At 42.0% G+C, this 21,831-nt stretch overlaps 3 protein-coding genes across 4 annotated transcripts; 1 reads left to right on the plus strand and 2 right to left on the minus strand.

Moving 5' to 3' along the window:
- Positions 1-761: 761 nt before the first annotated feature.
- Positions 762-7,557, minus strand: LOC110793109 (probable alpha,alpha-trehalose-phosphate synthase [UDP-forming] 7). Of its 2 annotated transcripts, none has more exons than XM_021997949.2 (4): positions 7,310-7,557; positions 5,008-7,126; positions 4,630-4,903; positions 762-1,711 (listed from the first exon to the last, which is right to left on the minus strand). In XM_021997949.2, exons 2-4 carry the CDS (start codon positions 6,993-6,995, stop codon positions 1,400-1,402), a joined length of 2,574 nt encoding a protein of 857 aa, XP_021853641.1. In that variant the 5' UTR covers positions 6,996-7,126; positions 7,310-7,557; the 3' UTR covers positions 762-1,399. The 2 variants fall into 2 exon arrangements, with proteins under 2 accessions (XP_021853641.1, XP_021853642.1); XM_021997950.2 differs by having other exon boundaries at positions 5,008-7,114; positions 7,310-7,549.
- Positions 7,558-9,296: 1,739 nt separating this feature from the next.
- Positions 9,297-11,620, plus strand: LOC130469459 (uncharacterized). Its single transcript, XM_056838789.1, has 4 exons — positions 9,297-9,858; positions 9,930-10,208; positions 10,299-10,708; positions 11,247-11,620. The coding sequence occupies exons 1-4, from the start codon at positions 9,297-9,299 to the stop codon at positions 11,559-11,561; spliced, it is 1,566 nt and encodes a 521-aa protein (XP_056694767.1). The 3' UTR covers positions 11,562-11,620.
- A 3,629-nt stretch (positions 11,621-15,249) lies between these two features.
- LOC110786915 (uncharacterized) lies at positions 15,250-17,313 on the minus strand. The gene is made up of 2 exons (XM_056838790.1): positions 16,604-17,313; positions 15,250-16,516 (listed from the first exon to the last, which is right to left on the minus strand). Exons 1-2 carry the CDS (start codon positions 17,311-17,313, stop codon positions 15,250-15,252), a joined length of 1,977 nt encoding a protein of 658 aa, XP_056694768.1.
- Positions 17,314-21,831: the final 4,518 nt, after the last annotated feature.

The following is a 21,831-nucleotide window of genomic DNA, read 5'->3' on the forward strand; positions in this document are numbered from 1 at the left end:
AATTATAAATTGTACTTGGCCAACCCTTATTTTTCCTGAACTTATCTCATCTGAACTTATTTTTTCCTAAAATAAGTGAAAATAAGATGAACAAAACAGGACCTAACTAGCATAAAAAAATTATAAACTACTTTTTATAGTTTTCATATTTTTCTTAAAATGCGAAGGTGAACCATTGATTTTGGATGGTTTCTTGTCTCAGCATCATTTTCAATTGTACTACACAAGATTGTAATTTGCAAAAATTTCCTAAAATTTAACATACAGGTCCGATTTTGCTCTTAAAGCTCAAAAATTTCCTAAAATTGATTTTATAGCTGAATATTTCTGAAAAAAGACTCGCAAGTCCAAATCAAGGCCAAACACACAGAACAATGATGATCCACCTTAAACGCTTTTTAACAAATGAGGCTTCTGATCGTACTCACAAGTTGAAGTAATTCACAGTATCCATTTCCGTAAACATATGGTATCACCTGTATCCATTTTCGTGAACATATGGCATCAGCTCACAGACCATCCCAAATTCCCAACCATTCATTGATAATCTAGGAAAAGATACGAATTATGGGTATAAACTCTTTCAACATCAAAACCAGAAACTTTTTCCATCATCACATTAACACCCAACATAGTGCGATTATGCTCTGTATCATGCATCTGCATCAATTTATGCTCAGAACTGGAAAGAGAAGAAGATTCATAGCAAAGAATCCATTCTTCTGCAGCATTCCTTTGCTGCTTGGAATATCTTGAAGAAATTTTAATAAAGAATGACTAACACTCCTATTTCTGGCATTTCAAAATATAATCAGCAGCCCCAACAATTGCCTATGGAGTTTACACCTACTAAAGAGTTCAACATTGTCAGGTAAACCATAAAAATGAATTCCCTCTCTCAGAAATGGAGGGGTTGAAGAAAAAGAACAACTGCTAAAACATCATCTATACCCACAATTCAATGCGGCAATGTTACAAGCCAACCCCCATTATAATGTTCTTCTTGCCATACATCATCTGACTTCAATACTTATACGAGTCAATCACCCATATCCAGGCACTAGTAAAATGGAAAAAACAGCAACTCTTACACATGACAAATTCCACCACGGACGCAATGGCAAAGTAGCCTGGTGTGAGCCTCTATGTACATTTGACGCAGCAAAGTCTCCCACTTGCCAATCCTAATCACCCCTTTTCCAACCATGAGAATAGCAATCGCGTATACCAACCCCCGCCTCAATTGTTCAGCCACACTCAATATCGGACATTTTCTGGGTAAGGTATGAACCAAGTGGGTCCCGGAGGTACCCAGCAACAGAAAGCAAATCCTTGAGTTATGCAGCTATTTCGAAGACTAAACCAATATATACTTGAACAAAAAATTGAAGCAACACTATCAAGAAGGGCTTCCTGGCTCATCGTCACTAGAAGAAAACGGGTCTGAAACGTCGGCAAGGGCATCAAGCATGGTTATGACTTCAGCAGTATCATCCAAATAATATTTTGCTTTGCTCGGCTTTTGTCCGACTGTACAAGCATATACTGATGTATTTGATGAAAGGATACCACTGTTCATCGCGCTACCAATGATCTCAAACATGTCTTCGTCAGATCTATCATCACCAACACAGCAAACGAAATCAGCATGCTTTCCACTCTCGGCCATTTTCGTGAATATCTTCTCCGCAACTAGACCTTTGGTTACTCCCTGAAAGAAGTAAGGGTAACAAAGTCGAACATCAAAAAAATTATCCAAATACCATCCAAATTCATATTGCAATATCACGTACTTGAGTGTTGGATGCTCCAAGGCTTCCAACATGTAATTAGCATTAGTAGCTAACAAGTACACTGATTAAATTGATCATATGGTGCACAAAAAGCCACAACGTCTTTAGCAGTTAGGTAAAGGGAAAGCACTTATTCCCTTGGCTAGTCTACTCTGTAAAGGAAGATTCTAAACAACAAAGGGGGGAGGGGAGAGGGGGTTAGTCTTCCATGCTCCTTTGAATTCACTTCCCAAAGAAAAAACCGGTTCCACTTCAAAATCATTTGGAAAGGAATCAGGAAATTCAATCCCAACACATTAGGGAGTCTAAATCATTCCTTTCCTTGGCCAAACATCAAAATGACATCCCAAAAACTGAATCCAAAGTTAAAGCAAATAGACAAAATGGGTCATAGGAACTCCATTTAGAGCATATGAGTCATTGTTTTATTTTCTCCAAAACCTTTCTCTTTCGTGTTTCCTTTCCTTTTCCCATGCTTTTAACCAAATATTTCGCCAATATAAATCCCCTACTCCAAACCAAAAAAGATGAGAATGTACACCTAAGACGAACTAAACGAAAATAACTACAAAATAGTTGTATCAGTTGCAACTTGCAAGTACACATGTTCTCTTCTTAAAACCATATCATTTATCTTTCTCAAATACCTTGGTCGTGAACATCAGAACATGAATAGTAGATTGAAATTGAAATCAACACATAAATCAATAGTTGTTTTTGATAGCAAAGGCGTGATGGAAGATTGATTTTTTTGTTGAAATTGCAATGAGGCCAATGAAGTACTGGTCCCAGCACTGTCTCCAATGCTAATTCTGTTATACAATAACTAACGCTTCACCCTCCTATTTTAACCTCGTTGAAGCTTCTCAGATTTCAAGTTGGTTCAGCAAGAGTCCAGAGTTTATTGAAAGCACATAAAAATATCATGCCCAAATCTACACTAAGAAATATTCGAATCCTATTATTAGTGACTATCTCAAATTCCCAGAAAACATTTGTTAATGAGCCATAGTGGCCGGTATAAACTTCATCAGATGTACTCTCCTGGTATTTCTTGTAAATACAACTACCAGACCCTGCTTGGCGAGACAGGCGGATAACTGCACTAAGCTTTGTTCAAATTTAACTAATTATAAATTACTAGAACAAAGTACATTAATGTACTTAAATCTGTAATATGCAACGCGGATACAGAAAAAAAAAGGTAAAGCCAAATACTAAGACTTTAATTGTTGGTCAGATGATATTCACAAGACCTTTTTGTTCAAATAATTCCTTTAGTTCTTTCTATAAAGTACACTTACCCAACTACAGACACACAGAGATTATTAATGTCAGACAATTTCATTTTTTCACTGAGAAATAAAATAATAAACCTAGATGTAAATAAATAATCTCCAAGAAAAACACTCTGGTTATGGCTATAATACTTACAAAGGGGAGAAATCGGAACATAGAACAGTTGGATTGGATTACGGAGGATAAATCATTTCTTACTAAGGCTGTAACATTAGGCTGCAACAGCCACAAAAACAGCCGAAATGCCCATGAATGTTAACGTGAGACCATGGCCACATAAGGGTATTAAAACTATTTGTGAAATATCACTTATCATTGTCAGAAGAAGAGTAACTTCTCTACTCCTTCGTACTTGAACAACATCTCTCAAATTATAATTTCCCTACTGCTCACTTCCATCATTTTCAACACTCCCCCACATCTAGATCTTCACACTACACCCCAATGACTTATGTGCAAGACCACATTGAACACAACTCTCACCTACCTCGCTCATAGTTCACATACTCCTGCTTCAAAACTACCCCCTCCATCCCTTTATGTTCGCAAGGGACGGAGACAGTAATTAATGACATAGCTCAAGACAACTGTAACTTGATAAACCAATAATTAAGTAATAAATCGAAATTGAACTTGAAAAAACAACTCAATTGACATAACTGATTCTCCAACAATAGGGTGACAAAAGACAACTACTTAGTTGCATTGATAATTCAACACCCCAAGAAACATGTTCACAAACCCTAAGCTCTCTCTAAAAGCACCCAAACTAATTACTAAACAACCAGGAAAAATAAAATAAACAAAGACTACTATGATTAACTGTCCAACCAACCAAAAACATAGATAAAACTAAGTAGCATGGCAAAGTCCACAAAAGACGTTTTGGAAAATCTTTATATTAAAAGTGCCGAGTTTAAAATGAAAAAGTACAATGTTGTTTTCCGTCAATGTAAATTGTTGATTGCCGCTGCCAACCGCAAATGAAGGACCAAATGAAACCAACTCTTACTTGGTTTTATCTATGTTTTTGGTTGGTTTGATAGTTTTGGGTTCTCTTTGGTGGTTAGTGATTATTTTAGGTGCTTCTAGAGAGAGCTTAGGGTCTTGGAACATTGGTTTTTTTGAGGTGTTGAGTTGAATTATCAATGTAACTTTCTGTCACACTATTATTGTCGGGGAATTTGTTCGATCACATGAGCCATACTTTCAAGTTTATTTTTGATTAATTGCTTATTGGTTTATCAAGATACATTTCTCTTGAACTACATTAATTACTTTCTCTGTCCCTTGGCAAACATAAAGGGATGGAGGGAGTAGTTTTGAAGGAGGAGCATGTGAACTATGCACGAATCAGGTGGGAGTCGTGTTAATGTGGTTTTTACTCACTGTTTTTGTCAACACATCTTTCTGTTATTAGCTAACAAGGTTCTGCAGTTGATATACAGAGTAGTGAACAATCAACAGTAGATGGAATGATTAACTAGAAAAGGAACTCATGTCTGAAATTGGCAAAAAGTAAAAGCAAAGTACATACCTGAGGCTTGACTTCAACAATAAACTGCCCACTTTTTACAGAAACAGGCTCATTTGCTAACACACTTTCTAGATGATCTAGCATCTCCTTTGCTTGACAAGACCCAAAACCTGGGTCAGCATCTCTATAATGCCAGACCAACGCACTCTCCTTAGTTTCAATAAACGAACCATCTGTTGCTTCAGTATAAAGTTTCATGACAGGTTCAGCTATCTGTACCCATCCAAAATCACAATTTTGACCACACATTTCCCATTCAGCTTCAGCACTCCATCTGACCAAGTATCAGATATATACATAAGTATAAAAAGCAGAAGAAAACAGACGACATGCTGCTACAAAGCCTACAATTCAAGTGCAGAAGCAATAGTTCAATACCTCATAAAGTATCCGTGTTCAGCTGCAATTCCAACCTTCTTGCAAGGTGAAAACCATTTGCCTAAGCTATCTCTTCCTCTTCCACTAACAATAAAAACAGTGTTTCTAGGGTCTGCAGACAATAAGTTGATGATACTTATCACCTCTTGACTGGGCTTCTTGTCGATGGATGTCTGCGGCATCATAGTGCCATCATAATCCAACAGTATGGCCCTACTTTTAGACCTAGAGAAGGCTGAGACTATAGCATCAATTGTCAACTTTCTGAAATTAGGATCAAGTGCTACTACCCTAAAACCAAAACCCAAGCCGATTCCCCAGCAACGCCGCCTGAAATGGTCCCTGCAGGTTCTCTCTAGATCTTGGAAGAAACTTCTTGACCAAAATGCCACATCATGCGTGCACACATATCTGTAATGCTTCTCGTGGCGTAGCTGCTTCTCGGCATCATGCATAGAGATGGCCTCATTCATTGCCTCAGCTGTTGCATCCACATTCCACGGGTTTGTGCGTATAGCACCACTCAGAGAAGGAGAACAACCTATGAACTCTGACACAACCAACATACTCTTCTTGGGGCTGCTAGATGATGAACCTGACGAGGATTCAGAGACCCCTTGCCTGCAGACAATGTACTCATATGGAATGAGGTTCATTCCATCCCTGACTGCAGTGACAACTACACACTCGGCAACAGTGTAATATGCAGCCCTTTCACTAAGAGATACTGGTCTATCAATAAAAACGATGGGTTCATAACCAGGACGTCCAAATGTTTCGTTAATTCTCTTACAGCTGGCTTGTATTTCAGTCTGAATCTCTTCAAGATCCTTGCCTTTTCCCCTAGAAGGATTTGCAATCTGAACCATAACTGCTTTCCCCTGCCACTTTGGATGCAGCTTCAACATTTGTTCCATAGCCAGAAGCTTCAAGTTGACCCCTTTAAAAATATCCATATCATCAACACCAAGCAGCACAGTCTTTCCTTCAAACTGCTGTTTGAGCTCCTTCAACCTCCATTCTTTATCGGCAAGTCTCAAAACCGACTCAATCTGCCCCATATGGATCCCAACTGGCATGATCTTTATTCCAACAGTTCGACCATAATATTCTAGTCCGATATACCCCCTCTTTGATTTATACTCCAAACCTAACATCCGACTACAACAAGAAAGAAAATGGCGAGCATAATCAAAGGTATGGAATCCAATAAGGTCAGCATTCAGCAATGCCTTAAGTATCTCTTCCCTCACAGGCAAAGTCCTGTAGATCTCTGAAGAAGGAAACGGGCTATGAAGAAAGAATCCCATCCTCAACTTAATAAACCGCCGTCTCAAGAAAGTTGGCAAGACCATCAAATGGTAATCATGAATCCAGACAAAGTCATCCTCAGGGTCAATCACCTCAATCACCCTCTGTGAGAAAATCTTATTGGCAGCCACATAAGCTTCCCACAACGACCTTTCAAAGCGCCCGCCATGGCTAGCTGAAAATGGCAACATGTAATGGAAAAGAGGCCATAAATGATGCTTGCAGAAACCATGGTAGAACTTGGTATGGATATCTGGGGGCAAGAAAGCTGGGACACATTTAAACTTCTCTAATAAAATCTGTGAAACATCATCCTGTTCATCAACGTCCACTTCAACCCTCAAAGACCCAACATAGAGAACCTCCATTTCTTCAGGCAATCCATGCTTCAAATGCAGCAGCAATGAGTCCTCGTCCCAACTGAAACTCCACCCCTTATTATCCGGCCTCCTCTTCGCTCTCACCGGGAGTTGATTCGCTACAATGATAACACGGTCTTGTACAATCGATGACGGTACATCAGACGACACACTATTCGCCTGATCATCATCCATCTCCGATATAACTCCGGCCACCGTCATCACCCTCGGAAGCCGCTTCCTCTCCCTCCCTAACCCCATCGCCGGGAAATTCCCCGAAGCTAGATCTAAAAGATTAGTATACGATCTGGACATCATTTTGAATACCTTTTTTTTCTCCCCAAATTCCGATTCTCGTTCTCTTCCCCCTTCTCCCTCCAAATCAATCCGGTACAGAACTACAGCTATTACTTCCAAAATCCAATATTGCTCCTCCCCTAAATACACAACTACACAAAATCTGTATTAATAACCAATTAAACAAACTAAACTCTCAAAAAAAAAAAAACATGTTCATCATTTCATCAATCATCCAGTTTGATTTCTCCCCATAACAACGATTCATGATCCGAAAAACAATGAAAAATCTCAAGAAATTGAAACAAATAATTGAAGAAATTAAAAATACTGACCTTGCCGATAATATCAAGAAGATCTTCAACAAATTAAAAACCCAGAAAACTAAAGATAAAAAATCCCTAATAAAAAATTGCAGACAGATTGAATTAGATCTAGGGTTTGGAAAGTTTTATTTATTTATTTTTCTTTCTTTCTTCGTTGTTGTTGTTGTTGTTGTTGTTGTTGTTGGGTTTATTTTATCCAGAAAAATGGAAAATCAGGAAAAAACACTTGCTTTTAGAATATAGTGACCGAAAATGAAGAACCAGGTCATTTTGTGGGGATTTAAAATATAAAAATGAAAATGAAAATGAAAAATGGGAAAAACGAAAGAGGATAAGGTTGGCCAGCTTGACTGGGCCCCGGAAGTCCAGCTGGCAAAGTTGAAGTGTCATTATGTCACGCGCTTAATTTAGGTGAAGACCTTGTTTTAAGGAAAGAGGGAAGAGGGATGTGGGTCCCATGCATGAGTCGGGCTCGCGTCTTTACCACGTCATCGGGTTTTATAAACTTTCCTCTTTCCAGAAGCACGCGTAAGGGGTAACGTTATGGTCAAAGCCGGCTATTTCATTCACTCATTCATTCATCACGTAGTCTTCATTGATCTTGTTAAACAACATGGTGACCTCCTTCTTTCCTCATCCTTTTCTTTATTTTATTTTATACTACAACATGTGTAAGGGTAAATAGGATATACGTAATAGGTTTTCTGAATATATATACTAGGTATACTAAAATGGTATATTAAGGGTTAAATAGTAACTTTAATTGGTATATTAAGGACTAAATGGTAAGTTCGTGTAATAAATTGAGTCTGACCCACGATAAATAACATTTATCTTTGACTTGTGATAACCAAACTATGTTCTTTGGAACAAAAAAAAATTGAAACCATGTTACCAAACTATATTGTTTGGTATTACATGAGAACATACAACTAATTTTCTTATACTAAACTATGTGGTTTGGTACTAAATATAAATGCAGAATATTAGTATATCATTTCAATGGTATACCTGTTTATGCCAAAATTCGTATGGGGGCGACTTTCGGCTAGGGTCGACACTAACTAAGCAAAGAATCAACGACACAAATAAAGAGGCACGACACAGAGGAGTGTTGACGCGGAAAACCCAGGAACAAGGTAAAAAACCGCGGATAGCTATGAGGCTATCAATCCACTAAGTATTCTATATGATTGTTTATGCTTTTCTTTCTGAGAATCGATAACTAAAATCTCAAGTACAATAATGAATAATGAAACAGTTTATAACTTAAGAGTTTCGGTGCTTGAGTGAACGTCCCTTGCTTATCATTATCTTCGTCCTTTTATAGGGTATTCTCAACGGTCTAATCGGTTGAGAAAATCCCACAAAGATAGGAGTATCTTCATCACACGTCTCTTCAGCCTTCAACTGCTTCCGCGCTTCTCGCGTGAGTCTTGGACTCGTTCTTGCTAGCTTGACGGCGCTGCCTATCATGGGCTTTAGGTCAACTTATCTTCATCAGCCCGTTTCTCGAGGACGCGTCTCAGTTGCTTGTACTTTGTCGCCTGTCCTTCGTCGGCTATACCTCGTTGTATGATGCCACGTCGGACGTATCTCCCTGGAGCTGTGTTTACCTGCGACACGATATGACCTGGCTGACACGACATGACCAAACGTTAGAACGGTTATGTCGTTAGTCCAAAAAGTGGGATAACAGTTTGCCCCCAATTGTGAATTTGCGGAGTCACACAAAGCAAAAGAAACAATTCAAATTAAAAAACCGTCTTCAACTGCCTAGTTCGTGGGATAAAACCGTTCAAAATTCTAGAGTAATAAATACCAATTCACGACATGCAATAAAGTTCTTCACACCAAGTTTTTCAAAAAATTTCTAGATCCGAAAGCAGGAGAGAGAAGAGGGAGAAAGCGAAGTCGATTTTCGCACTGAGTTTGTTCGATTTTCAGGTAAAATTTGCTTTCTTTTTCGATTTCCTTGTAGATTTTTGTAAGTGAGATGGGTAGATCTAAGTCGGTTGTAGCGAGAGGAAAGGGGGAGTCGGGTTCCACTCGGGTTAAGTCCCTTAACCCGATATATTCTACTGTGGTGGATCCGGCGGCTTTTGTTGAACTTGCTGGTTTGCCGCCGTCGGCGGAAGTGAAGATTCCCGGCTCGGATGAGGAAGCCTTTGACTGTCCAGAGGGGTATGTGGTTATGTATGAGTATCCGTTCACAATTGGCTTCAAATTTCCTTTCACTCCTCTAGTTAGGTCCTTTATCGAGGTTTTCCATTTGAGTCCGGGTCAGTTGATGCCCCAGATATGGCGGGTTTTCACGGTGGTGCATGGAGTTACTGCGAACTGGCGTACGCCGTTTGACCTGTCTGATTTGATGTACTCTTACGACCTAGCACTGCAGAAGTGTTGTAGGTATACCTTGGTTACGAAGAAGGGGAAGACGAACTTAGGTGTTGGTTTAGGTGTGAACGACAGGGGTTGGCAGAGTCGTTTTGTCTTTGTAGGCAAAGATTCTCTGGGAGATAAAGGGCGGTTTCTGGTCGAGGGATGGACGATGGAAGGTAAATGTGTCGTTTTATCTTTGTTTCTCGTCGTTTTACTGAATGTCGCCTTACTTGGTTTTGTTTTGCAGCTGTCAAGGCGTCGTCGTTGACTGAGTTGAACGCTGATTCTGAGGATAAGTATCGGAAGTTCTTGGGTTATTCTGTCGAGGATAGGTCTTTCAGTCGCGACGGAGAGTTTTTAGACGAGCAGGAGGTGGACCGGTCAGGCGACGTCGCCGAGGAGGAGGAGATAGACGAGGGATCAGGTCAACTGACTCGTCGTCGGAAAAGGTTGGATTTGCTTGAGGAGGTAGTGGCAAACTCGTCGTCCGCCGAAGGTGAAGTAGGTGATATGGCTGACAACTCAGGTATTTGTCGTTTGTTTATTTCGGGGTTTGTATATATTTTTGTTTTTGTTTTGGATAATGTTTGACCTTTATTTTTTGTATTGGGTGTAGAGCATACTCTTTCGTCTCGGCCTGTGTCGAGGATGTCTCAGAGCGAGATTCAGGAGCGTGCAAGGAAGCGACTTAGGTCGTCCTCGACTTCTGGTGGACGAGGTATGACGGTTGTACCTCGGTTTTCTGCGATAGGTTCATCGGCCGAGACGCCTGTCGTCATAGGAGCCGAAGGCTTTCATCCGATTGCTTCGTCGTCGCCTCCACAGCCGTTCAAGGCGTCGTCTGCTGCTGTCGACGTTAGTAAAGTGTCTACTTCGTCGGCCAAGAAGCGACCTGTCGAGACGGATCCTGTCGAGGATACGGTTATCACTTTGCCCCCAAGCTTCTTGGGTGATGAAGAGGCGTCGGTTATATGGCCTTTCGCTGATCGCTTGATCTTGCCTACGACGTATCGACGATACCACGAGGTGGATCCTCTTCCTGTCGCGTCGGACGCCGCTGAGCTTAGTCTGCGGGTGAGTTTTATTTAGTTTTTTTCTTCTTTTTTGTTTGTGAAAGATGTATGTTGTGTAAATCTGTTTTGGCATTGGTTTTGCGCAGGCGTCGTAGGCTGCCTTGGCTGTACGTAGGCAGTGTTCGTTGCTGTGCGACGAGGTGACGAATGCAAGGCAGCTGACGGCGACGGCGAAGAAGGCGGCCGCGTCGTGGGAAGCGAAGTGGAAAGCTGCTGAGAAGAAGGTCGTGGATCTTGCTGCGGTGATTAAGGCCAAGGGTGATCAATTGAAAGGTAAGGATAAGCAGTTAGCCGACGTGGCTAAAGATCTGGAGAAATTGAAGGAGGAGTTGACCTCGACGACAGAGGAATTGGATGGATTGAGGAGCTTGTACGACGCCCTGCAGGAGGAGGCGAAGGACGTCGAGGCTCTTGCTATATGGAGGACGCGGGCGCAGATGATGTATTCCTGCCTGATTGGGGAGACTAGCCTTTGGCCGTGTCAAAAGGAGGTGGATGACTATCTGGCTAATGGCGGTACCATGGCTGACCTGTCGGTGCCCGTGGTGGATTCGGAGGAGTTGGCGAAGACGGCTGACACTGCTAGTACTGAGGCGACGGAGGTGGATGCGGCTTTGTTGGTGGTGAGTGCGCCTGTTCCGGACCAAGAGGGGGAGGTTTTAGCTGTTGGGTGCGAAGAGGAGGCCCTTGCCGTCGTTTCTCAAGACGAGACGGTGGACGTGGCGTCGGTGGAGGTGCCAGTCGTGCCCCCAGAGCAAGAGCCGGAGCAGGAAGTCGTGGTCTCTACTCAGGAAGAAGGGATGTAATAGTTTGTAGTTTTCGAATTTTCTGTTGGTTTTTGTGTTTTGTTGGTGAACTTCTTTACTCGTCGTCGATGGCGGCGGCGAGGTGGTTTGGATGACTTGTGTTTTGTGTAGCAGATGCTTTGCAAGTAATAAGTATTGAACCGACTGATGTGTAAAATCATACCTGCGTTGTTACTTCGTTGTCTCTTGCGGTCTCGCTCTGAGTCGTACGTTGTTGCTTGTGGATGTCATTCGTCGTGCGTCTTGCATTCTGCAAAAGAAAACAGGGGTCGCTAGGAGGATTGGCCGTTGGGGATGCCAACGGCCCTCCGATGCCTAAGTCAGTAATGGTTTTTAAAATAAAACGATAAAGAAAAGTAAAGACGACGATGCGGCGACTGATAAAATTGGTTACGACGAGATTTCAAAAATGGTAGAGTTTAAGATGTGTTGCGTTCCAGCTTCGGGGGACCGACTTGCCATCTTTGGTAATGAGTCTGTATGCCCCCTTTCCGACGATTTTGTCGATCAAGTACGATCCTTCCCAAGCTGGTGCTAACTTACCCGCGTTCAATTCTTTCGTGTTTTGAAATACTCTGCGCAGTACCCAATCTCCTTCTTTGAACATTTTCACTTTGACATTTTTGTTGAAGCACTTTGCCACGATTTGTTGCTGTGACGCCATCCTTATCAATGCTGCTTCCCTGAGATCTTCTGTGTTGTCGAGGTTTTCGCTGAGTTCTACGTCGTTTTGCTCTGGCGTCATGAGTCCATATCGTGCACTGGGCAGCGTCACTTCAGGGGGAAGTACCGCTTCGCACCCGTAAACGAGTGAGAAGGGAGTCTGTCCCGTCGCCGTCCTAGGCGTCGTCCTGTTGGCCCATAGGATGGATGGCAATTCTTCTGCCCATCGCCCCTTCTTGTCGTCCAACCGCTTTTTCAGCGACGCGATGATCGTTTTGTTGCTGGATTCCGCCTGTCCGTTTGCTTGGGGGTATCTGGGCGTCGACGTCTTTAGCTCGATGTTCCATGTTTTGCAGAAAGCTCTTGTCTTGTCGCTGATGAATTGTGATCCGTTGTCGCAGATGATTTCTGACGGTATTCCGAACCTGCATATTATGTTAGTCCATATGAACGAGCATACCTCTTTGTCCCTTACTTGTTGGAACGCACCTGCTTCTATCCACTTGGAAAAATAATCTGTTAGGGCTAACATGAAGACCTTTTGTCCTGGGGCGACGGGCAATTTGCCAACGATGTCCATCCCCCATTTCATGAAAGGCCACGGAGTTAGGGTTGGATGCAAGAATTCGGATGGTTTATGTGTCATACCTGCGTGTCGTTGGCACTTGTCGCACTTGGATACGTACCTCATGGCGTCCTTAAGCATTGTTGGCCAATAGTATCCATTTCTTTTGATTCTGGTTGATAAGCTTCGTCCTCCTTCGTGTCCTCCGCATTCTCCTTCGTGGTATTGTTTCAATAGCGTTTCCCACTCGATCTCTTCGGCACATCGCATCAACATTCCGTTTGCTGATCGCTTAAATAGTACGTCCTGCAAAATAACATATCGTGAAGCTTTGAAAAGTATCTTTCTGGCGTCTAGCTTGTCGTCGGGTAGAGTTTCGTGCTTTAGGTAATCGAAGATGGGTTTGGTCCAACTGTCTGTGTTTAAGGTTGATAGGACGAGGCTGGCGTCTTGTGGTATGTCTTTTTCGACGGCGGGCGATAGTAGGTGCACTAGAGGTATGGTCGAGAATGGTGATTTTCTGAGTGCGGATCCTAGGTTGGCAAGGGCGTCGGCTTGCGTGTTTAGGTCTCTTGGGATTTGTTTGATGGAGAAGGGTTTGAATTTGGAAGTTAACTCTTTTGCTTTCTCGAGATACAAGGTCATTTTTAGGTCTTTAGCTTCGTAGTCGCCGTTAATCTGGTTGACGATTAGTTGTGAGTCACTGAAGATGTTGAGTCCGCTTGCCCCTAATTCCATAGCTAATGTCATTCCGGCGATTAGCGCCTCGTATTCTGCTTCGTTGTTAGTTGCCTTGAAGTCGCAGCAGATTGCCTGTGCTATCATGTCCCCTTGTGGTGACTTCAGTACGACGCCTAAACCTGCACCACGAAAGTTAGATGAGCCGTCGACGAAGAGTGTCCATATTTCTTCTATGTTGTTGATGAGTTTGACTTCGTCGTCTGCTATTCTCTCTAAGTCGGGGCTGAAGTCTGCCACAAAATCTGCTAGAGCCTGCGACTTTACAGCCGTCCTTGGTTGATACTTGATGTCGAACCTTCCTAGTGCCATTGTCCACTTCTCCATTCGACCTGTCAGTTCTGGCCTACGCATCACAGACTTGATTGGATAGTTAGTCATCACCACTATTTGGTGAGTTTCAAAATAATGCCTTAGTTTTTTGGCTGCGGTAACGAGTGCTAAGACGAGTTTTTCGAGGGAGGAATACCTGGTCTCTGCTTCCAGTAGTGACTTACTGATGTAATAAATGGGTAGTTGTTGTGCTTCGTCTTCTCGAGCTAGGACCGCGCTCACTGCCGTCGAGCTAACGGCTAAATAGAGTTGTAAGACTTCTCCTTCTTTTGGCTTGGATAGGAGGGGCGGCGACATCATGTATTTTTTGAGGTTCTGCAGGGCTGCTTCGTGGTCGTCGGACCAGTTAAACCCCTTGTTTTTGCGTAGGACGTCGTAAAATAATCGGCACTTGTCCGACGACCGTGATATAAAACGGTTCAGTGCCGCCACTCTCCCTGTCAAGCGTTGTACCTCTTTTATGTTCCGCGGGGATTGAATGTTGATGATCGCGCGCACTTGGTCGGGGCTGGCCTCGATTCCTCGTTGGGTGACGATGTAACCTAAGAATTTTCCTGCGGACACTCCGAAAGAACATTTAGTCGGGTTAAGTTTCATACCGTACTTTTTTAGTATGTCGAAGGATTGTCGTAGGTGTTCCACGTGATCGTCAGCCTTCCTCGATTTCACCAGCATGTCGTCAATGTATACCTCCATTGTGTCTCCGAGTTGGTCTTTAAACATCTTGTTGACTAATCTTTGGTACGTCGCACCTGCATTTTTAAGACCAAAAGGCATGACTTTATAACAATAAATTCCTCTATCCGTTACAAAAGATGTTTTTTCCTGGTCGTCTGGGTGCATAAGGATTTGGTTGTATCCTGAGTAGGCGTCCATGAATGTGAGTAGCTCGTGTCCGGCTGTGGCGTCGACCAGGGCGTCGATGTGCGGCAGAGGGAATGGGTCCTTGGGGCAAGCTTTGTTGATATCTGTGAAGTCGATGCAGACTCTCCATTTTCCGTTCTTTTTGCTGACGACGACGACGTTTGCTAACCAGTCTGGATATTTGACCTCTCTGATCTTCCCTGAATCTATCAGGTTTTGTACTTCTTCGTCTATGATTTTATTCCTTTCGGGTGCGAACTTACGTCGTTTCTGTTTTACCGGTTTGAAGCTGGGGTCGACGTTGAGCTTGTGGGTAATCACGTCTGGGCTAATTCCTGTCATGTCCTCGTGTGACCAAGCGAAACAGTCCGAGTTTTCTCTTAGAAACGACACTATCTGACTTTTGATGTTGTCAGGCAGTGAGGCTCCGATCCTTATGACTTGGTCTGGCTTTGTCTGGTCTAGTACTATCTCGTCGATTTGTTGGTCGTCGGGGTCGTCCGACGTCGACCCTGGCTGTAATTGCTAGATGGGTGACTTGGATGGTTTCAGTGCTGTCTCGTAACATTTCTTCGCATCCCTTTGCTGCCCTTTGATTTCCATGACCCCCCACTTGGTTGGAAATTTGATTGATTGGTGATATGTTGATGGCACTGCCTTCATTTTGTGGATCCATGGTCGTCCTAGGATGACGTTGTACGCTGATGGACAATCGACGACGTTGAACTTGGTCATCATGTTGACGCCTTCTGCGTATGTAGGCAGCGATATCTCTCCTACCGTCCGTAGTGCTTCTCCACTGAACCCTACCAGGACTGTTGATCTCCTTACTATGTTTTTCTCTTCTAATCCCATTTCTTGTAGTGCTTCCAAGAACAGTACGTTGGCTGAGCTTCCGTTGTCGACCAGTATCCTTTTGATCAATGCGTTCCCTATTGGGAGCGATATTACCAACCCGTCGTGGTGCTCCCGCTGTGTATCTACAGAATCTGAATCGTCGAAAGTAATAGCCATTGCGGTCAGGGACCTGTGTAGTGCGACCTCGTCTTCGGTTTGTCCCTCTTCTACGGTCTCAGATTCTCCCCTGTTAATTTTTTTAGCTGCAGAAGAGGTTAGTCCACAAATATCTGAACCACCGGAAATAACATTTACCACTTTATTGAACGGTGGTGGGTCTGGTCGCTCGCTGCTTGTCGCTGGGCCGGGCAGGGTGGTTTGCTCTTTGGAAAATGTTTCTTTTCCCTTGTCGCTCAACAGTTCCTTTAGATGCCCCCGTTTCAGGAGGTATGCGACTTCCTTTCGGAGGGAGATGCACTCCTCGGTTGTGTGTCCGTTGTCGCGGTGGAAGTCGCACCATTTGCTCATGTCCTTCATGGAGTCCGGTCTGTCGTTCTTCCGGGGCCATCTGACTGTTCCACCTACATTTTGAAGGGCGTTCACCACACCTCCAATGTCGACGTTGAAGCCGTAGTCGGAGATGTTGGGGTGTTCGACCCGCTCGTTCCTGTAAACATTGTTAGTATCATAATACTGATTGACACTTTGTACCTGGTTTTGCCGAACATACGGTTGGTGTCGCCAATTGTTGTTCCTTGGGGTGTACGATCTTCTGTCGCTGCTGCCCCCCGTCGATCGTTGAGATGCTGTTCGGATAACCTTGTCGTCTTCGATTCGCATCTGGGCGGTGGCCCTTGATCGCACCTCTTCGAAAGTTGCACAGGGGTATTTGGTTATTTCCCGGTATAGCTCCGAATTGGGGATGAGGCCTCTCTTGAACGCCTCAATAGCGGTCCTGACATCACAATTTTTTATACCAATTTTTTCACAATTAAAACGGTTAAAATAATCGCGTACCGACTCGGTTGGCCCTTGAACCAACCGATAGAGATCACTGGTTTGTTTTTCTAACTGGCGACTGCTGGCGAATTGTTGATAGAAGGCGTTGATGAGGTCGGACAGACAGGAGATGGATCTGGGAGGGACGTTCGTGAGCCATTCCAAAGCTGCTCCATCAAGGGTGCCGCCGAATGATTTGCACATAACAGGTTCCACTAGGTCGTGCGGAATCCCGATCTGCCACATGCGCTGCTTGTAGAAGTTGACGTGCCTATAGGGGTCGGATGTCCCGTCGTACAGGGTGGTCCAGGTTGGGAGCCGGAGTGTGTGCGGAACTGTCACTCTAGCGATCGCTTCGCAGAACGGCGACGCGGCATATTCGTCGGTCGGCTCGGTCTCCACTGGTGTAGGTGCCCCGGGGAACCTGGTCATCAACTTCATCAGGCGGGAATAGTGCTTTGTCATGCGTGCATCCATCTTGTTCAGGCGTTGGGTCACCGGATCGGGAGCTTCTTTGTCTTCTTCCTCACGGGTTTCCTCCTCATCGTCGGTCACGTCTTCAAAGTCATCGGGCATCTCGAACGTTAGCTTTTTTGGCTTCCCACCTTTGTAGCGGGACTGGTGCTTGTTGCTTTTTACAGATTCGAGCTCTTTCTGGAGGGTTTCATTGGATGCCCTCTCTTGGGCTAGTTCGGCTTGGGCTTTCTCGTAAGCCGCCTTCATCTCTGCGATCGTCATCTCTCCAGTAGTCATGGTGAGAGGGGTGCTTTTGTGTAAAACCTAGTTAATGTCCCCACAGACGGCGCCAAACTGTTTATGCCAAAATTCGTATGGGGGCGACTTTCGGCTAGGGTCGACACTAACTAAGCAAAGAATCAACGACACAAATAAAGAGGCACGACACAGAGGAGTGTTGACGCGGAAAACCCAGGAACAAGGTAAAAAACCGCGGATAGCTATGAGGCTATCAATCCACTAAGTATTCTATATGATTGTTTATGCTTTTCTTTCTGAGAATCGATAACTAAAATCTCAAGTACAATAATGAATAATGAAACAGTTTATAACTTAAGAGTTTCGGTGCTTGAGTGAACGTCCCTTGCTTATCATTATCTTCGTCCTTTTATAGGGTATTCTCAACGGTCTAATCGGTTGAGAAAATCCCACAAAGATAGGAGTATCTTCATCACACGTCTCTTCAGCCTTCAACTGCTTCCGCGCTTCTCGCGTGAGTCTTGGACTCGTTCTTGCTAGCTTGACGGCGCTGCCTATCATGGGCTTTAGGTCAACTTATCTTCATCAGCCCGTTTCTCGAGGACGCGTCTCAGTTGCTTGTACTTTGTCGCCTGTCCTTCGTCGGCTATACCTCGTTGTATGATGCCACGTCGGACGTATCTCCCTGGAGCTGTGTTTACCTGCGACACGATATGACCTGGCTGACACGACATGACCAAACGTTAGAACGGTTATGTCGTTAGTCCAAAAAGTGGGATAACAATACCCAGTATAGATTAAGATTTCCTCATATACGTAGTACTTTTCTAGGTAAGTGACTTAATGCGGCTTTGGGTTGGGCCGTAAGTTTTTGTTTTTGTAAGCCACTTTGTAACAAACTCGTTTTTGGGCCTACATGTTAATTATCTACTACCTCCGTTTCAAAAAATCTTAACGCTTTTCGTTTTAGTCCGTTTTATAATTTTTTTTACACTTTGCTTTATTCTGTTTTTAGACATGAAAATTTACTACTTTACCCTTCTTACCCCATATACCATTTTCTACTCACTTTCTCTTACTTTGTTCATTTTTTTTCTTACATCCACCCACATTTTTACACATTTCTCTTATTTCATCCATATTTTATTATATTCAACCAACTTTCCTACTTTTATCTTAATATTTGTGCAAATAGTAACTATAAAGTTTTTTTTTGAAACAGAGGTAGTATAATATCTCGGCTTTTGTATTAAAAAAAAAGACTTAATGTCGCTTTCCAAATAGTAATTTACCGACGCTTCAAAAACAACAAGGTTACACGGTAATTCTATCGAGCTACAAAGAATACCAATTGAGTTCGGTTGTTTCAACAACCTGCATGATCTAATAAGGGTGTATGCGAAAGTTTTTCTTATGAGGGAAAGCAAGAAAAAAATGTAATTTCACATCCTTCACAAGTGATTAAGCAACTCTATTTATAGAAAAAGTAAATACACTATTGTTTTCTCAAGATACATGTATAATTGTCTATCATCAATTCAAATATACATCTACATCCCCGACACTATTTGGGGTTGTACCAAATCGGGAGAGTTTTATGTAATATCGGTCAATTGGCTTGCGCATAACATCCCTACAACTCATCAAAATGGGAATACCGTTGGATATGGAAATTGGACATCCCTCCTAAGATAAAGATCTTCCTCTGGCAAATCTGTCATCTAAGCCTACCATGTAGACAGACCCTCTTCCAAAGGAAAATTTTCCCCACCTCATGTTGTCCATGCTGTAACATCCATGTTGAATCCCTGGACCACCTCTTCTTAGAGTGCGATTCCTCTTCCCAAGTTTGGAGAGCTCATCAAACCACACATTGGCTAGGGCGAACTCTTCTCTTTAGGGACATCTTTACTGCCTTAAAAGAACTCCGACGTCACCATCGTGCTATGACTAAGTCCATTTTTCTTCTTTGGGCTATCTGGAAAGAGAAAAATAATGTTATTTTTTCAAATATGACCTTCTCACCACTTAAATGTTATTTCAAAGCCTACCACCTTTATAAAGAATGGGATTATAGAGTCCTTATGGACTCTATTCAATCACCAAACTCTCCACCTCCTCCTTCACTCCCAACCACCTCCTCCCCAGTTATGGTGAGGTGGTTTCCTCCTACCATAGGAGCCTTCAAACTCAACTTCGACGGGTCACGTAAAACAAACTCTGTAGCAGCAGGCATCATCATCAGAGATAGCAGTGGTAACGTTTCTTCGGCAGCAACTTTCAACCTCGGCACTACTCAAGTCTACATGACTGATGCCATGATTCTTCACAAATGTCTTATGGAAGCTTTAAAGCTAAACATCAGAAATCTTCAAATTGAGGGAGACAACCTCCTAGTCATTAACACTATTAAAGGCATCTAGAAGACTCCTTGGAAACTACATAACATTATAGAAGACATTCAGAACATGCTACAGAGCTTCGGTCACTTTACCATCGATCACATTTTCAGAGAGGCTAATAGGGAAGGAGATTGGATAGCTAATGTGGGTCACTTAGTCTCAGATTTCATGTATATTCAGCACAATAGTAGTCAGGAACTTTGTAAAATTCTTCAGGAAGATAGTCTAGGAGTCTACCTCGAGCGGAGGACCTCCTAACTGTTTGTTATCTTTTTAATTACCTTTTAAAAAAATCAATTATACATCTACATAAATACAAATACGTTGTTTATACATGTTAATAAAATTACATGTACATTGAATTGTAATTTAATAACAATAAGAGCAAAATTGAAACATCATGAAATTAAACAATGTGAGTTAGTGGTTGGAAGTTTCTTAGTGGAATAATACCTAAAACTGCAACGTATCCAACCCTAATTTCATTTTTCATGATAAGTTTTTATTTTGTTCAATTAACCTCTCATTTTTCAATAAAAAAATGACCCTAACTCCCATTCACATAACTTGTGAACATAAAAACACATTTATAAGTATAAATAAATGTTACAACAAAGAATTAATATAGGCAAGGGACTCAAACCTGTGACAACAAGTCAAGAGAGAGATAATCTAAGTCTCTACATATATCACTTGTGTTTGTACACGACTTTAGATCCTTTAGTGTTGTGTTGTGCAAATAACTAATGTTGGTGGATAAATTATCTTGGCTAATAAAAGGAGTTTGTAGCTCACAATAGAGGAAAACATATAAGAAAAGGTTTTAGCCAATAAGAGATAGGAAAGAGAAACAACAACAACAACAAAAACATTAGTGAAAACGTGACAAATGAGGGAGACAATATGAAAAAAAAAATGAAGAAAATTTACATTATTCAAAGTACACCATAAAAGGTGATGCATTTAATAAATAAAAAAATAACTGAACAAGGCAAGTGAATAGGAAATCGAATTAGGTAAGTGATCGATTTGTTCTGAAATAGTTAGAGTGTAGTTTTGGAAAAAAAAGTTGCTAATAAAATGAGTAAATAGATCTGCAGGTCCCTAAACTTTGCCAAAAGGAGCAGTTAGGTCCCTCAAGTTTCAAAAGGAGCATTTAGGTCCCTCAAAATGGATGGAAACCGCTGCTTTTTGACTTCTGTTATTAACGGCCGTTAAAATTCAATTAAATTAAAAGGAAACTAAATAAAAGGCACTAAACGACAAAAAAACAGTTACATTTACCATTTACCAATAATTAAATAAAGGGAAATTCATTTCAGTTAGCTTTTTACAAAAATATAGCCGTTGAGGCTCTCAAAAAACAGAGTATTTAACATTCCATGGCAAATAAAACACTTAAAAATTTTGTAGAACGTGAATTATGAATTTTGTTACAATTTACAATTAGACGTTGCACTTACCGATATGTCCAATATTTCATGCTCCTGAATCTAATTTATTTATCAAGTTTAGATGTGTGTTCAAGCCCGTCTAATTAATTAAATAAATGAACATAAACGAGCTTGTTCACGAGCTTGTAACATGAACGAGCATGTTTGTGTTCATATCATGTCCAAACTGATTTGTTTAATGAGCCTCATTTTGTGTTCTATCTCGTCTCAAAGCTAAGCTCGCTCATCAGAGTATTATTTAACGAAATTCAATTAATGGTCATACTCGTTAGATAAGAGGACGTAAAAGAGCTTCGTCCGAGTAAGGTAATGAACCTTAATACGGAGTATGTGTTCAAACTAGGCACATATACGGAGTATGTATCCACTGTTCTGGAAATTTAAACATTTGTATTAGATACAAGTTGCATTTCAGACGCACTATATTTAATTTGGTCTTCCTTGGTCTACTAACTACTCCTAAGTATTTAATGAGGAGCATTGAGATGTGAGAAACAGCTTATCTTCCATTGGTCTTCCTTGACTATATAAACACAAGGGGGTTGGCTTAAAGCATTACAACAAGACTATATTTAATTTGGTCTTCCTTGGTCTACTAACTACTCCTAAGTATTTAATGAGGAGCATTGAGATGTGAGAAACAGCTTATCTTCCATTGGTCTTCCTTGACTATATAAACACAAGGGGGTTGGCTTAAAGCA

This window comes from Spinacia oleracea, chromosome 3 (assembly GCF_020520425.1).
Source record: "Spinacia oleracea cultivar Varoflay chromosome 3, BTI_SOV_V1, whole genome shotgun sequence".
Classification (NCBI taxonomy): Eukaryota; Viridiplantae; Streptophyta; class Magnoliopsida; order Caryophyllales; family Amaranthaceae; genus Spinacia; species Spinacia oleracea.